This window comes from Lagopus muta, chromosome 4 (genome assembly GCF_023343835.1).
Source record: "Lagopus muta isolate bLagMut1 chromosome 4, bLagMut1 primary, whole genome shotgun sequence".
Classification (NCBI taxonomy): Eukaryota; Metazoa; Chordata; class Aves; order Galliformes; family Phasianidae; genus Lagopus; species Lagopus muta.
In genome coordinates, this window is record NC_064436.1 from 58,692,441 (window position 1) to 58,709,647 (window position 17,207).

The window sequence follows — 17,207 nt, forward strand, 5'->3', positions numbered from 1 at the left end:
CTCCCAGCTGCTCGCTGCGGGCCCCGCTTCCCCGGACGGCCCCAAGCCCGGCCCACAGCGGCACCGGGGGCGGAGCGGGACCGCCGGCCCTCGCCGTGCCTCCCGCCGCTGCGGGGCTGCTGAGGGGCGGCGGGCACCGTGCCCTGGGTTCGGCCAATAGCTGGGGACGGCAGCAGGACCAGAGGAGAAAACGTTCTGTGACCTATAGCCAGAAGACAGGAATGCACGCGAACCTCCAGATCCGGAGCACCAGTTGCTTGCCTATGGGGGCTGACAGGAACTCATCCCAGCGTAAAACATGAAATATTTCAGGTGGTATTATGTTTGTGTACAACACGAATTCTCCTAATGCTAGGTGCTTGCATAGCCATAGGTTGGAGGCCAAATACAAAGATAGACTCGTCCTTATTCTGGCCAGGCAGGTCTCACATCTTTACCCTAACCCTGGTGGTGGCATATCAAACATCCAAAGCAATGGTGTTTGTTTTTATTTTGTTTTTTAACACTCTGCAACCTATGTCTCGAATGAAATTAAACCACTAACTCAACTACTTAAACAACTGGAAGGAATGAGAAGATGGCATCTATTTTACTCCAACTGGCAAAACTTAAGGTTTTAAGCTTCTCCTTTGAAGCTAAAGAACAAAAGTAACAAAGGACATTTCTGGTAACAGATTAACACATAAGCCTTCCATCACCTCAGAACTACATTCGTTCTTTTCTGAAGCTTGTAGAACTGCTATGTTCTACTTGGTATCTTAGCCAATTGTTACATCTAAAGAAAAGGAAGGTAGGTGCTTTCATTTTACAGAGCTTCTACATGTAACTGTCTGGGCTATTTTATTTCCATTCCTTTTAAGGGGATTTTAAAGCATCTAGTTTTACCTGTGAAGAAGAGCTCTTTGACACTGGCACATATTCTCATTCTCAAAAGAAATCAATGGAAATGAATAAAAAATAATATATGTCTAGAGAGAGCATGGTTTGAAGCCAGCAAATATATTCATGCTTTAGTGCAAGTAAGGCTTTTGACAACCTAATCATTGTTTTCAGGAAGCTATTAAGATATCTCTTTCTGATGTCTTGCCCTAAGTTCTTGATTTAGTAGAAGGAAAATAAGGAAAGTTGACAGAACTGGAAGTAGCAACAAGATTTTGTCAGGTTGTTAATTACAGCAAACATTGTTACCAGATTCACCACTACTTGCTTTTGAGCATACAAGGATATGAGCATTGCATTTGATACTCAGAATGGTTACCAAAAGACCTTGCAAGACTTCTGTGCTTCTCTCTCTACCTGGGATTCTCAGAAAAAGACAAAGTAGTCAGAGGGCAAATACCTCTAACCAAGTTATACAAACTGGTTTTACACAATCAATTAACCCAGCTGAGAGGTCATGAAAGACAAACACAGGCAAAATGATGGGCTGACAGACCAAGAACAGTGGAATTTGATGGCTAAACAATTAAGTACTGACCAATAATTAATCACTTTTATACAAAGTTTATTAAGATGTCCAAAAGAATACATTTGAAACAAACATGTAGCAAATATGAATTCAAAAGGACAAAACAACTTAAAGCACCCAGAGTATTTATATAGTTGATAAATAAAAATACAATGACTATTACCATCCCTGAGCAACAGTGCATTTAAATATCATAATGAACAAAGTAACTCAATGTGCACATCTGTGCAGACATAAAATTGTTGGAATTTGTTAAAAGATTAAGATTTTAAGATCTTTTCAGTAAATTCAAGTATTCAGTAAAATTCAAATATTTTATTTAAAAAAAAAAATCAAGCTGTTTACAACCAACTTAGCAGTAGTGTTAATGTATTTTGGTTTGACTGATCCTTTAAACTGCATACTGACAGCAATTTTTCTTCAATGAAGCAGCAGTAACTTCAGACGTCTACATTTTTCATTACTAAAAATTTCACATATTGTTTTTTCAGCAATGGTGTGAATCTGAAAGTCAGGATAACGAACACAGACTCTTCTAACTGTCCAGACTTCAAGCAACAACCACAAAGAGTAAATTTAAGCAAGTTTCAGCACCCAGCTTTTACGTTCTCGTATCTTCCATAAAAAATGTTTAACACAATGACATATACAAAATGGTCTGGAAACTAAATGGTGCCCAGATACTTTAGTATCACAGCCAAGCTGAACAAACTGACAATGTTATTTTATTTACCCAGATGCGTGTGGGTAATGGCTTTTCATTTAATATTGACCTCTATTGCTGAGGAAGGAAAAACAGCAATTTTATTAACAGGCACTTTAAAGAATGAAAAGTTACTTTTCGAATAAAATACATAGAATAAAACATAGTGCATACATCAAAATAATTTTCTTCGTGCTCCTAATTTCTTGTGTAACGTTCCTATTGTTCATTGTATTGCTGGTTACTCACAACTTGATAGCTCGCCTTTGGCTGTAGACAAATTATGTCAATACAAGTATAATCCATTTATTTCACTGTTGGCACTGTCAGATTATCAGTGATGTAAATTTCAACCAGCTTTCTAGACCCTTACTCAAATCCATATCTTTTTTTCAAATACTTACATATTTGAAGTCAAGGGTTAGATCAATGAAATATTTCCTTCATTGAAACACATATAAAATTATAAATCTAGTGGATCAATAAATGTCTCCTCTGTTGTCATCTATCTCCAAGTTTATAAGCTCAAAGAGATTCCAAATATTAGTATTTTAGCTATCAATTCAAATGTAAAAATAGCATATTAAAAACCATAACGTTTAAATTTAAGCATCACTTATTTTCAAATCAATCAACACGCTTGAAGCAGGAAGTTGGACTAAGTGACCTCTGGAGTCCCCAGATGGGATTTAAGACTAGGTGAATGATTAATAAGTCAGTTCTATAATGTTGTTAGAAAGTACGAAATGCATTATGTCACTAAGATAAAATCTATCCATCTTTCAATTACTTGCTAATCATCTGCCTTCTTGCAGCCATTGGTTGAACCATGGATTAATGTCAATTTCATTTATAAAATCAGGTAGCCTAGTATAATCAGAATGGAATGGAACTAAAGCAACATCCACTGCGTAGGATAATTGTTACTTGAATCCTCCACACGAAGCTGAAGGAAAAGAAAAAAAACACATCAAATGTTATGCATACACATATATACACACACTACAAGGCTTTACATACTGCACAAGCCATATCCTGTACTAATTTGATATACATTAGTTGGATGATTTTACATCATCAAGTAAATAATATGCTGTATAAAATAATTTACCTGGCTGTTTATTGAGAAAACCAGGATGTTTTCCTAAGATTTAGCTGTTCAGAATATCTGCAGTTCACTTATACTTCTTACTTTCTACCTCTAAGTACAAATTAAAGCAGTATGGTTGTTTCAGTCTATTAATATGAGCAGAGCTCTAACAGCTCACAATGTACTCTTTCCCCACCTTTCCAGCACTTAACCAGAGCATTGCTAATGACAGAAGGAATAAACATGCATTGAAGAATTTTGCATCAGCAAACATAACTCAAGGTCCCAAAATAAACTAAAGCAGTTCTGAAGGAGTCACCTCCCTGGATGATACAGCTGTGATTTGGGGAGCATCTCTCACTCCACTTACTGAGCTGTCTTTAATGTTTTCCCTACTGAGCTTTTCCATTTTCACAGGATCCATTGGAATAGAATATCAACAAAATCTGAAAAGCCCTTTTCAACATGGTGGCTGTTGAGAAAGAATTTTTGAAGTTGAAAAACTGTCTGTATTTGCCATAAAAAGACTGCTTTTAAGGAAGAACTAGACCATTCACCACAAAAATCAAAGCAGCATACTCAGTGATAAAGGTAAGACAATCTGAGTTTAAGAGAAGACAACTGCATTTGGATAGCTTTTCCCTTTCACTATCATGTCAAGCAACTTCCCTAAGAAGTTTTCCCAGCCTGGATAGAAACTGCAAGTATTCAGCCTATACTCCCCAAAACCATCCACTCTCACTCATCTCTTCTTTTCACTGTCCACAAGAGAATCTTTCAGAAGAAGAAAAAGGTATTCTTCCCTTAAAGATACTTGCATATTTTCAGGTAACTCCATTTGCCATAAAATTTCAGCATTCTAAAACTGTATATAAAATGTAAAGAAAGAATCCTTAAATGGTTTATATAACAAAGCAACTCATGCAACAAGATAAACGCTTCTATGTGCTTGAATAATTCAATTATTTACCTGTAAGACTTATCCTAGGAGCGACACAAGCATCACAACACCCATAAACTGAATGAACAACACCACAGGTGTGATAAATGACCAGACTGGCCATAAGGCAACGTTAAAACTGGGAATAAAAGAAGAAGGCTTTAGAGAAGTTCACACTGTGGAAAAGCCAGGCACAGAAGTAAATCATAGCACAAGAAATGAAGTTCAAACAACTTAACCTGAAGAATACTTACTTCTTTACAACTTACAACTGATAAAAAAAAATAGGGCAAAAAGAGCACATATTTATAAAATAGATAGTTTAGTTTACTGCTTATTTACTGACATCTCATCCTGAAACTTCAGTAACTCCTACAGATTTATTCTACTCTGAATAAAACCACTCAGACTCATCAAGGGTAAACGTGCACAGAGATTATGTAAGTAAAAGTTATGAGAAACATTCTTGATTTTTCCATGGGCAAGCACAGTATCTGAGGAAAATAAAACCTTAATTTGTATTTACAGCCAAGTCGATTTGAGTATGAATTAAAACAAAGGGATAGCAAGAAAATTTATTTTACAAATGGTTTACAAGGATTACGGATCTTACTAATTTTAAGCTATTTCTTCAATCAGAAAAGAACCAGTATATTGAAAGTAAGCTTTTTAATGACAGCTTCAACTATTATAAATCTTGCATCATGGATGAATGCTGAAAACGAAGAAATCATGCTATACTATCTCCAATACATTAAGTGGAATTAGAGGAATTATACTTCTGATCAAATGAATCCATTAATACAGTTTGAACTGCTCAGGTGCAGCAAAAGTCTGTGTATACGTTTCAACTCACCAAACTGCTGCTGCAATAAAAGTGGCAGTTGTGACAGGTATCAGTACAGGATACTGCACATCGTAGTCCTCAATTCCACGATACCACTCAAGATATATTATGCAGTAAAAGGCAACAGATAAACATGCAGCCAATAAACAACTGCCAGAGGCAAACCACCAACTGTTGCAGAAGGGAAAATCACATTAAGTATAGTAACATCTCAGTCCACATATTACTCTTCATTCTATTCCAGAAACAGAACAGACAATACCTGTTAAATTTACAGATTAGCCTAAAACTCCTGAAATATTTTTCTTAAATTACTTTTATGAAACACTTGCATAGCTACTTAATTTCACAATACATCACTCCTGTTCAAAAGGCACCTCCAGGGGAAGCTATCTGAAAATATTTAACATCTATCAACCCCACTGAGAATTAACTTTATGAAAAAGATATAATTCTGTGAAATTATTTCTCAACTATTTCATAGCAATTATTTCTAATATTTTCAGTCTACTCAACAGACATCTAAACAAGAAGGAAAAAAAAACCCTTCTTCTGATGCTTACAGATTAATTTCAGCTTTTTTTTTTTTTTTTTAATTAAAATCAAAACCCCAATACTTTCAACAAAATAGGCAGTGGCTTCTTGTACGTAAGCACAAATATGAAGGTACCAGATTAAGATACAATGTTACTAGAACACATTTTACATGCACATAAATGGTTTGGTCAAGCCTGAAAAAAAAAAAAAAATAAGGATTCAGGTGGTCCAGGTGGTACCAGTCTGTATGTTCGTGCACAGCCACCTAGAGCTGGTCACCCAGGACTACATCCAGGAAGCTTTTCTGCAGTATTTCCAAGGACAGAGGTTCTGCAGCCTTTCTGGGCAGCCTGTTCCAGTGCACAATAAAGAAATGTTTTCTGATGCTCAGGTAGAACCTCTGTTTCAATTTGGGGCATCACTGAAAAGCATTTGGCTCCATCTTCTTTGCACCTTGCCTTCAGATATTTGTACACATTGATGAGATTCCCCCCTCCTCACCTTACCCTCTCCAGGCTGAACAGACCCCACTCACTCTGTTTCTATTGTGGATCTTGTTTATCCAAGATTCAAAACACAAAGTTTATATGTAACAATCTGAACATAAGCTGAAAACACAACTTTTCTTTGTAAGAAATCTTTGTAAGGCATCTTACCTATCTGCTTGAATTGTCTCTTTAATAGATTTAAAAAAATCAAAGTAATATGTCACAGCAATGGAAGCCAAAATCCAGAACGCAGAATGAACGTTCAGTCTAGGAGAGGGCTTCTTTTTCTTTTCTCCAGCTGTAGACTCTTCTGTAAACATGAACATAATGATACCACCAAAGCCAGTCACTAACTGCAGTGTCATTACAGAATCATAGAACTGGCGGAGTTGGAAGGGACCTTCAAAAGCCATCGAGTCCAACTCCCTTGCCATGAACAGGGACATGCACAGCTAAATAGACTGCGCTTTTAGCTGGGCAGAAGCAGTGGAGCAGAGGTACCTGTTGAGGTACGTATGTGGTGCTTCACGCACTGTTCTGATCGTTACTGGTGGTTTGCATGCCTTCAGCAGCCTGACGCACACCGGCCCTGCACCCCGCAGAAGCACTGCCACCGGCTGCGCCCCCTACAAGCGCTCGGACCTCCGCTCTGCCCTTCAGCACCGCCACCATCAGCAGCACCTCTGTCTTACGGCCGAGGACGAGCGGGAAGGCAGCGCTAGCAAGCCGTGGGGGCGAAGCTCCGGGAACCCCCGAACATCCCGAGCGTGCTCGTCCTCCCGCCTGCTCCACCGACTGCCCCACAGCACAACACCCACAGCCCCAACCTCTCCCGGCAGCGCCAGCGTTCCCGGCACCACCCACCGGCCGTCCCGCCGCCCCGGAGCAGCGGCTGCAGCAGCGGGGCTGAGCGTTCTGCCCCTTGCCCCAAATGGCGCCTGAGCCTGGGGAGCGGCTCCCCGCGCAGCCCGCCGCCCTCCATCTTGGGCCGCTCCGGCAGTGACGCGACGGGGCGGGCGCTTCCCTCAACGCGTAGTGCTGCCGTGATGGCCTGTGGTTTTGTGCAGGGTGTCGCGGCCGGCTAGGTTCGTCACCGGTTCTACGGCTGTTACCTCTCCAAAGCGGGTACTGTGGGCACCGTGCTTAGCCTCATGGAGTCACACCTTGCGGCTGTGTAAGCCCACCAGACCGAGCAGAAATACCTGCCATGCAGCGTTACCAGGAGCTAGTTCTCCATGCCTGGTCTAGGTGTAGCTGCTTGCCTGTTTCACCCAGGTGATTGCCTTCTTGGATTCGTCAATTAATGCTCACCTGATAAAACAACACTTCATATTATTCGTCCCTAAAGAAAATTGATGAAAGCGTGCCTTATGAGTGCGGCTGTAGCAAATAGTGACTCTGATAATGGACCAGCAATATATTACAAATTAGTGGTGTTGTGAATGATGCCAGTCGTCGTTGAAAATGGGAAACTGTGTTATGTAAATCCAAGTGAAAAAAAAAAAAAGAGAGAAAAAAAAAAGAGGCTTGTTTTATCAAAGTAGCTAAAAAAGAAAATAGGAAAAATAAGCAGAGATTGGGTAGCATATAAACATTTTGCTGTTTGTATTTTGCAGACCACGTGGAACTGGGATTGTTTAGTCTGGAGAAGGGAAGGCTCAGGGGTCCTAATTGCTACAACTGCCTGAAAGAAGGTTGCGGAGAGGTGAGGGTCAGCCTCCTCTCCCAAATGACAGTGATAGGATGAGCGGAAATGTCTTCATGCTGTGCCAGGGGAGGTTCAGGTTAGATATTTGGAGAAATGTCTGAAAGAGAGGGATGGGAAACTGGAATGGGCTGCCTGTGGAGGTGGTAGAGTCACGGTCCATGAAAGTGTTCAAGAAATGTGTAATGTGGCACTGAGGGACATGGTCAGTGGGATGGTGGGGAAGGGCTGATGGTTGGACTAGGTGACCTTAGAGATCTTTTCCAGCCTTAATGGTTGTATGATAGAGGTAGCACAGGACTCAAATAAAAATCTCAGAGAACTATTCCATAAAGGCTGAGATTCGTATGACATAGATTGAAGAAAAAATAATTTTAGTATGTATTCTAGTTAACAAAAGTATATTTACCATCAAGTATATTTACCATCCTTCTAGTTGTATATAAATTGAAATTCAAAACATAAATGTTTCATTATCTGATTTTACTTTCCCTTTTAGAAGGTAAACAGTATTTTGCATGAAATCGGTGAGTATGAAAAATAAGTTTTCACAATACCACATGCATTCTTCAGCATAAATGTTTTGCGGATATTTTCTCTGTAGTTTCACGTTCAGAAAACAGGAAAAACAAGATGAATGGCATGTAGACAGTGGTTAATAATTGTGACCTTATCAAAGGCCTTTTGAAATGGGGAAAAAAAATACCAAACAACCAACTTGAATAAATCTTTAATAAATAATATGTCTTCTGTAGGTACAGCCTAATTCAGTACAGTGCTAGAGCAGCTTCACAACTCAGTAGACTTGCACGAATCTAAGTTGTGTAATGATAGCCCTAACAGTAGTTATGACCAAGTTTTTCAGTACATACACAATTTATGCTATATTTGGTTTGAGTTACAGGTGATTAAGCATTGGAGAATTTGGCTTAATCTGTGCATTTTGCAAGTGGAAGAAGAATAATTCTTCATTTATATGACTTCTCAGCTGAAATAGCATGTCTCTACTCGCTCATCATGTACTTTTCTGTGCATTTTACATCCAGCCCAGTATATGGGTGAAGCAAGGCACAGGACTGATGATGAGCGACTTGGCAGCAATTATTGCAGAGATAAAGGAAATGAGGCTTCATTACTTAGGATACTCAAGGTGTACATTTAACAGGTGAGTTGCAAAGTCCTGCACCTGTACTGACGTAGCAGATCCTGGGCTGTACCTACAGGGGCATTACAAGCAGAGATGGAGTTGTAATCATCCCACTCAGCACTTGTCAGTCTGTACCTGGAGTCCAGTTCTTGTTCCCCAGTTCAATTCAGATGTGGGCAGACTGAAGAGGTTCCAGAGGAAGGCCATGAGAGAGATCAAAGGGCTCAAACACCTGGCTATAAGGAAGGGCTGAAAGAGAACTTTTCAACCTGGAGAAGTAAAGGGTTAGGGGGAACTTCATTACAGTATTTCAGTACTTGTAGCAAGTACTCTTGTACTTGCTACAGAGGGCATGGAGGCACTTCCTTTACAAAGGGGTGACATGGGGAAAATAAGGGGTAATGGGTACAAGCTGCACTGGGTGAGGCTCTGTCTTGATATGAATTTTTTTAATGGTGATAACAATCAGTCACTGAAACAATCTCTCCAGGCACGTGGTAGAGCTCCTATCATTGGAGACTTTCATGATGCAATTGTGTAAGGTGCTGGATAATCTCATCTAGGCTTCCTTTTCCCACAAGGGGTTGGACCTTATGATCTTTTGAGGTCCCTTTCATCCTTGGTTGTTCTGTGATTCTATTTGCCATGTAGCCTGGTATGCAGATATGCTGCATTGTATCATCTGCCAGAAGATGTAATCTTTTCAGCCAAGGGGCTGCAAACAGTGATTCACACAGTATATTTTCCTAAAATGTCCCATCATCTGTTTTGTAGGGATTTCTCGTGTTGAATGAAGCAAGAGTTCTGATTATTACTTTGCATCGACTTTTGAGTAAATTCAGTGTAAAAAAAAAAAAGCAAGAATTTATTTATTTGCTTACTTCATTTGCTGTAGAACATGCCTTATATCCACATCATGAGCATTAATGTCTGTGATTACATTTTGTATAGTTCAGTTGAATATTTTGAAGTTAACAGCTTATAGGAGTCTCTGATCTCAGCTTTCTTAGCAATGAAATAAAGGATTCTTTGTTTTATTCCTTGAATGAAATGATTACCTCAGCCTTTACTTTCATGCTGGTAACTGGAATAGGAAACAAAGGAAATCATGCACTCTCTTTGCTAAAGCTATTCATAGGAAATATCTTTGATTTAAAGGTAGTAATTAAATAAATATGTATGCTTGAAAAGGTTAAGATCTGTTAGTGTTGTTAAACTGAAGACTCCTGTTTACCTACAGAGTAGGCATTGTGCAAAGAGCTGAAATAAGAGCTTCCCTTCCCTGGCTCAGTTTTGACCTTAACCTAGACCACTCATGTTCAGTGTTTGTAGAGCCGAGATGTTTTCTGTGATCTTTTCACAGAGCTTCTCTGGTTCAGTCATTATTAATCTGCTAAAGGATAATGATCAGGAGCTGAACTGAGGCTGTTACAAAGTCAACAACATAATCAACAAAGCATCCAGACTGTGGGTGTGTTATGGATAATTCTTGCAAGTAAAAGTTTCATTTGCATTCATTTGCAAAAATTGCATTCAACACCTTCAAGTTCTTTTCTTTTAAAGAGAAAAGAATGCTTTATTTCAGTGCTTTTAAACATTCAAGCTTGTGCAATTATAAATGAAAACTGAGTTTTCCAATCTTGCATATATTTAAGTTTGTTCTCTTGGTGTTCACTTGAGTATTTCCCACTTACTGACTGTAGTTTAATGTTCATTTACAAATAACTCTTAATACAGAAGTGTTATTTTATATTCCCTGTGTAGGTTCATGTGTATTTTAGAATGAGATTTCTAATTTGACTTTTAAAAAAGTAAAATTTGTTTTCTAGTATTCTATCAAATATCTGCAAATTTTTCCCCATTGCAAAAGTCAGTAGCTATGTGAGCCCGAATGCTGTTTATTCACAAGAAGCTTGGTTGGCCTTGCCTTCATTACTTATCTAGGTGGGGCATTTTTAGTTGAAGGAGGGTGGCTATAGTGTAGGTGTATTCTTCATTTTGAGGAATAATTGTTCAGTTCAGTACAATGGAAACAAAAATATCACCAAAGGACTGAAAAAAAAAAAAAAAGCACATGGTGTTAGTACCTTCATACAAACATGAATATCAATCAGGGATTAAAACTTAATCTGGTCTGAATGCTGTACATATACAAACTACAGAACTAAAGTTGAGTATTAAATGTCAGTGCATCCTTAGACTGACCCTTAAGAAAGAAGCAATAGATATAATAGTGTGCTTGATGCAAAGAATACACTACCAGTCAGCATGCAAACGTCTGAAACTTTTGAAGGAAAAGAAGGCAGAAAAGATAAAGGCAGTTAAAAACAGGAAGTAAATATCTAAAAGAAATGAAAAAGAATCAACACATCACGTGATCTGATTTATCAAGTTATCTTATTCTTCATCTTGAAAGTAGTCAAATACAAAAACGTGGCTGGTCCAGGACATCACTTTAGTCTGGAATGTCTCTTTGATTAAAGACTATTTCAACACCGTCAGTTATCCTGTTTAAAAATCTTAGGTATCGTCAGTATTGTATTCTTGCCTTTTGCAATAATTGGTATTAAGAGTATATAATGAGACAACTTTGTTCATTCCAGTTTGAATCTTCAAAGTGTTTAAAAAAAAAAAAAAAAAAAAAAAAAGAGGCATGAAATAAATCTGGACAAACCATTCTCCTAGAAGCTGGTAAGTAAATCTTCTTAGTCTGTCTCCTAAATCATTTCTTGAATTTAGTTTCACTTAACTATGCTGACTTTCTTAGGGAGTACAATGGCTCTCAAAATGTTTTCCCAAGACTACAGTTTAAAGATACAAAGCATTTGGCAGCAGTGCTCCATCTATAATTGTTCTTGACTACTCAGTCCTCAGTAGAGGTATATAATACCTCTCAGTTTGAGGATTTGATCTGGTTTTAAAAGCCTTCGAAAAAAATGCAGGGAAATGGCAAAGAGGCAAAAAGAAATGGCCAGATGTGAGAGGATGGGAAAGGGAACGCTTGTGAATTACTGAAACTGATGTCCTCGCTGAGGAAAATGCCTGTGCAGCCATGCACATCTGTAAACTATGACAAGTTCTGCATCCTCACTGCACATAGGTACATCCTAAAGTATCTTTTTTTTTTTTTTTCTTTTGAATAATCAAGGCAGGTCTAATTTATGTAGGAAAGACTGTGTATCAGTCAGGGGAAAGAGTATTCGGGTTTATTGTTGATAGAACTTTTTGCTCTATTTAGACTTGAAATGTCTTACTCTATGAGTATTGCTCTTTTTAGACTTGACACTTTATAGAAGTTATAAAGAGCCCATTTTTTTAAGGCTGCTGGTAGCACATTAACTATTTTTCAGACCTGGTCTAGTGCCCTCACTGCCAGAGGCAGTGGAACAAAGTTGCTCAGGCATGTGTGGACATCACTGCTACAAGATTGCAAAGTACAGAAAAAAAATTGTACCACGTACAGTATAGGAACTTCTCATTGATGTATACTGCATGGAATTCAGCCCATGCTCTTCACTTGTGGAAATTTCTCCGAAGAGTCCTGCAAAAGTAAACATGAAACAAAGTTCTTATAAATTTCTTTCAGGTCAGGGGGTGTTTTTTGTTTGTTTTTGTCGTTTGCAGTCCATTGCTACTTACTTTCTGTAAGATCAATTTTTATACATGCTTTGATTTGCTAACCTGATTGGACAGCTGAGTTAGAAGGAGCCTACAGAATGCTATATTGTCAAAAGGAGAAAGAAAGATGTTTGTTAGTACGAGAACTAAATTCAGCAGTATCTCAATCTGAAGTTTTAGCTGGGAGATGTGCAATTCCTGTTACTACTTTGACAAATGTGCTTCGTATTAACAGGTTTTAAAAAGTGTACAAGTAAGACAGAGCTGATATTTTTTTCTTCTCACAGAGAACTTGCCCAGTGCTAACCCTGGAAATGGCCAAGTGTTCACAAAAAAGCTGAATTTTCAAACACAGAGTAGGTGAGTGAGATATGTTGCAGTAGGAAAGGAAGAAGAAACAGATCTCATGGTGTAGAATAGGGAAATTGTAGGAACAAAGAGTCCATGAAAATATAATAAATGGTAGAGTGAATAGATGGAAAAAAGAATCAATAAAGACCTGTATGCATAATGTCTATAAATTCAGTAAAAGCTTTCATACTAGCAGTTGATTAAGAAGTCCGAAGCAAAAATGCTGGTACAATATATTGACTTCAGTCAGTGAAGCGCTTGCTTTAATCATTAAAAACAAAACAACAAAACAACAAAACAAAAAACCAATAAAAGTCTAGGAGAAAATTCTGGCCCTGTCTCATTCACAAAAAAAAAAAAAAAATCAGCTTTTGTTCTGTATGGGTACTGTATAGTGTCAAAAGCTGCATATTCCTCCTTGAATTCCTTCTCATTACCAAGAATCAAAGGCCATCAGAAAGGCAGAAAATCAAGCACATAAAAGTGCACTTCATGCTTCCTATTTATAACTCAGTGTCTGAATCTTAAGTGTTCATTACATGGCTGCTGCAAAGAACAGATCAAAGGAGTAAAATTCACATATCTTGAACCATTTACAATGCAGGCAAGTTTCTGGTATTATTTTTCATTGCTTGTCATCTAAATGAGATGTAGTGATTTCAGTGCTTTTATATGGATCAAATTCCTCATGCATTTTAGTGGAAAGAGGAGGCTGTTATGCTAAAGTTCTGATATCTAGTAGGAGAAAGATGTGTTAAAATATAAAAGCAAAAAATGAAATGTTGAGGTTTAAGTGTAGATTCACCCTGATTTTTCAGGAGAGGGAAACCAATACTGAAAGATGGATCAATGAAATGGTCATTTACAGCATAATTTGTAAGGGCATTCTGAATTCTTGATAAAAGTCGTTTTTTTATTTGTTTTACTGGCTACAAGAGAATATGAGAGATAAGTTTCCCTTTATTTCTTCCTGATCATGTTAATCTGCAGTCCTATCAGACACCGATACACATCATTCTCTTCCCTTTGTATTCATGCTGACTTTGAGCAATATCTCCATATGTTTTAAAGCATCTTCTTTCTAATAGAACAAATGCATGTGAGAACTGAGGTTGATTTTGTAATCAGGCCTTACTAAGGATTTCAGTGCTATTTAGTAGTAATGCATTCTACCTGATTAGTTGGTAGGTATACAGAAACACAATTTCTGTTATCCTGCTGCTTTCAAGTCATTTCAGGAACTATAAAACAAATTCTATGCAAAGTGAGTTGTTTTGCTTCTGATGTAAACTTGGGGAGGGGGGTGGGGGGTGTCGAGAGAAGTTTCTATTTAAAATCTCAAATCAGAAGATCAAAGTATACAGTCTATTTGAAGAAATGGCTGTTTCACGTCATTTAGAATAAATTGGAGACAGAAATGAAACAAAATATGTTCTTCAAGTTGTCTCAGCCTGTGAGAATGTAAAAGCATGAGAATACAGGTGCAAAAGGAATTGTCTCATCAAGTGCAAAGAACAGTTACCACTGAAACTTTCTCTGCTCCAAGTGAAATTTAGTATTAAATATAAAATAACACTTCCTGAAAAAGAACTAATGGGGAACACAATGTGCTGCTTTTCTTGGCTGACAGAGCAGAAAAGAAACTTAGAGGGCTTATTCTTGGTTTTTTGTTTTTTGGTTTTTTTTTTCTTGAAAGCTAAACCAGGAGAAGAAAGGGATAGATGTTGAATATATTGATTGAGATATCTTGTGACCTGTGAGCACAGCCCAATGTATAGAACAATATACCTTTTTTTTTTTTGCTTATCTTGCACAAGGAGTTTAATATTTGCCCTCTCATTTCCTAGATAGGGGTGAGCATTACAGCTTTAAAAGTTTCCGAATGGAGTAATGTATTGGGACTCTGTATCGTGTGGTCATCGGTTATAAGCCAGTACTCATGTTGGACGCTGATTGCATTGTACTGATGCAATCAGATTAAAGCAACAGGTGGGAGGATCTTTTTTCACTGGGAGAAAGGAGAATGAAATACTCTAATGCACCCGTATGGTGGAGTGCTGAGTACAACAAACAAGACATCCTTTGAAGCTTTCTTCTTTTCAGTGATTAAAATCCCTGCTTAAATTCTGATGCTATGCTTACCAAGAAAGCCACCGACTTTAAACAATTCATTTTCTGATCTACAATACTTCCATCTTTCTCACTCATCCAAAGACATTCAATTTCCAATGCAGTATTTTGGAAGGAAAAATCTTAATGGTAAGGCATATTTTCTTATGTTTTCTTATGTTTTCTTACTATGCTGTTTAGAAAATCAACAAACAGAACGTGCTTAAACACTTTGCAATGCTGTTACTGATATCTGATGGTTTCTCAGCACTTTATAGTGACTGCTATCATTACCAGTTGACTGCTAAGCATATAATTTATGGGGAAGAAAGTTTTTTCTTTTTTTTTTTTTAAAAAAAAAAAAGGCTACAAAAGGTGAAAACAGTAGTTCAGTAGTTAAATTTCTCCATGGCATCACAAACCCAGTACACTGATTAGTTGTTAAAAGAAACTTCAATACCACAGCATTTCTGTCAGATAAAAGGTTAAAATAAAAGGCTGCTTACTTTACTGTCATGACAGTCTTTAACATATTCTGTACTTTTTGTGTTTTTTGAACAGGAGTTCAGTAGTGTGCTTGATGAATGCTCCCACAACTTTCCTGTCCATGCAAAACCATAATAATTGACTGCTGCTAAGAAACTAGGTCGAAGATGATGAGCTTTCTGGTTCATCATGTGTTTGTTAACAACTGTATTAAAATGTTAGTTGTAGGTTGTGTCAGCTCAATTTCCTTGGACATCAAACTTTGTATTGATGGCAGTAGCGTGCTGCAGTTGACCTGGATGGTCAAAGATAGAGCACAGTGGAAGAATGGCAGTTGTGATCAGCATGCACAAAATCATTGCAGTTATGCTGTTAGATCTTTCTTCACAAACGAAAGGACATGAGCCAGCAACGTGCCCTCACAGCCCAGAAAGCCAACCACATCCTGGGCTGCATCAAAAGAAGTGTGGCCAGCAGGGTGACAGAGGTGATCCTGCCCATCTGCTCTGTACTGGTGAGGCCTCACCTGGAGTACTGTGTCCAGATGTGGAGTTCTCAGTACAGGAGAGATATGGACCTGTTGGAGCACATGCAGAGAAAGGCCACAGAAATGATCCAAGGGATGGAACACCTCTCCTACAAGGAGAAGGCTTCAGGGAGACTGGAAAGCAGCCTTTCAGTGTCTAAAGGGGAGTTACAGGAAAGAAGGGGACAGACTCTTCAGCAGGGTCTGTTATGACAGGACAAGGGGAAATGGTTTCAAACTAAGAGGGGAGATTTAGATTGGACATAAGGAAGAAGTTTTTTACAATAAGGCTGGTGAGACACTGGAACATATTGCCCAGAAATGTGTTGGAAGCCCTATCCCTGGGAATGTTTAAGGCCAGGCTGGATGGGGCTTTGAGCAACCTGATCTAACTGCAGGTGTTCCTGTTCATTGCAGGGGAGTTGGACTAGATGGCCTTTAAAGGTCCCTTCCAATTCTAAGGGTTCTATGAAATACATGCATGTGTAGATGGCTGTCAAACTTGACATTAGTTCTTGAATGTAAAAGACCCCAAAGTCACTCAAAAGATTTAAGAGCTGTTCAATAAAATTAATCATCTGACCCAGAAACTGGAATCAGATAATGCTTAATGAACATATTAATTAAACTCCAAGCAGCAAGTTTCCAAATTACCACTGTGGGTTGTACCTTGCTGCACTTTTATACTGCCTAGAATAATCTTTTTAAAATATTGCATGCTGTCTGAATGCAATTAAAGATCTCCAGATAAGCTTATGCTATCACCCCCTTGGATTTGCTAAAACCTTCATGTAAGAACAAAAGAGCACCCAATGTATGTAACTTCCTTGCAACAGACTGACAGGATTGAAAAACAAACAAACAAACAAAAAATCAGTAAATACATTGATTAATCATTTTTGAGATAAAAGTAGGAAGGTCTTGCTATTTTTCTGTCTTGGTGAAATATTCTGAATGGAATGCAAGGCAGCATGCCCCCTTCTGAAATGGTGATCACTAAATAGGTAATTATTAAGAGGGTAATTTCAATTGGATAGAGACATTGTTAGCTGCAGCAGTAAACTGAATCCTGAATGTGTTTTAAGTAGAAAAGCTAAGTTCAGACCTCTGAGGAATCTCTTAATTGTCTAATGAAAAAATATAGATTTCCTTTTCTATTATTATTTTTAATGTTGAGCTGCACGTCAGTAAT

The 17,207-nt window shown here is 38.2% G+C and overlaps 1 protein-coding gene across 1 annotated transcript; it reads right to left on the minus strand.

Moving 5' to 3' along the window:
* Positions 1-1,487: 1,487 nt before the first annotated feature.
* TMEM128 (transmembrane protein 128) lies at positions 1,488-7,085 on the minus strand. The gene is made up of 5 exons (XM_048942155.1): positions 6,938-7,085; positions 6,242-6,383; positions 5,058-5,219; positions 4,232-4,340; positions 1,488-3,117 (listed from the first exon to the last, which is right to left on the minus strand). The coding sequence occupies exons 1-4, from the start codon at positions 7,053-7,055 to the stop codon at positions 4,241-4,243; spliced, it is 522 nt and encodes a 173-aa protein (XP_048798112.1). The 5' UTR covers positions 7,056-7,085; the 3' UTR covers positions 1,488-3,117; positions 4,232-4,240.
* Between the last annotated feature and the right edge of the window lie 10,122 nt (positions 7,086-17,207).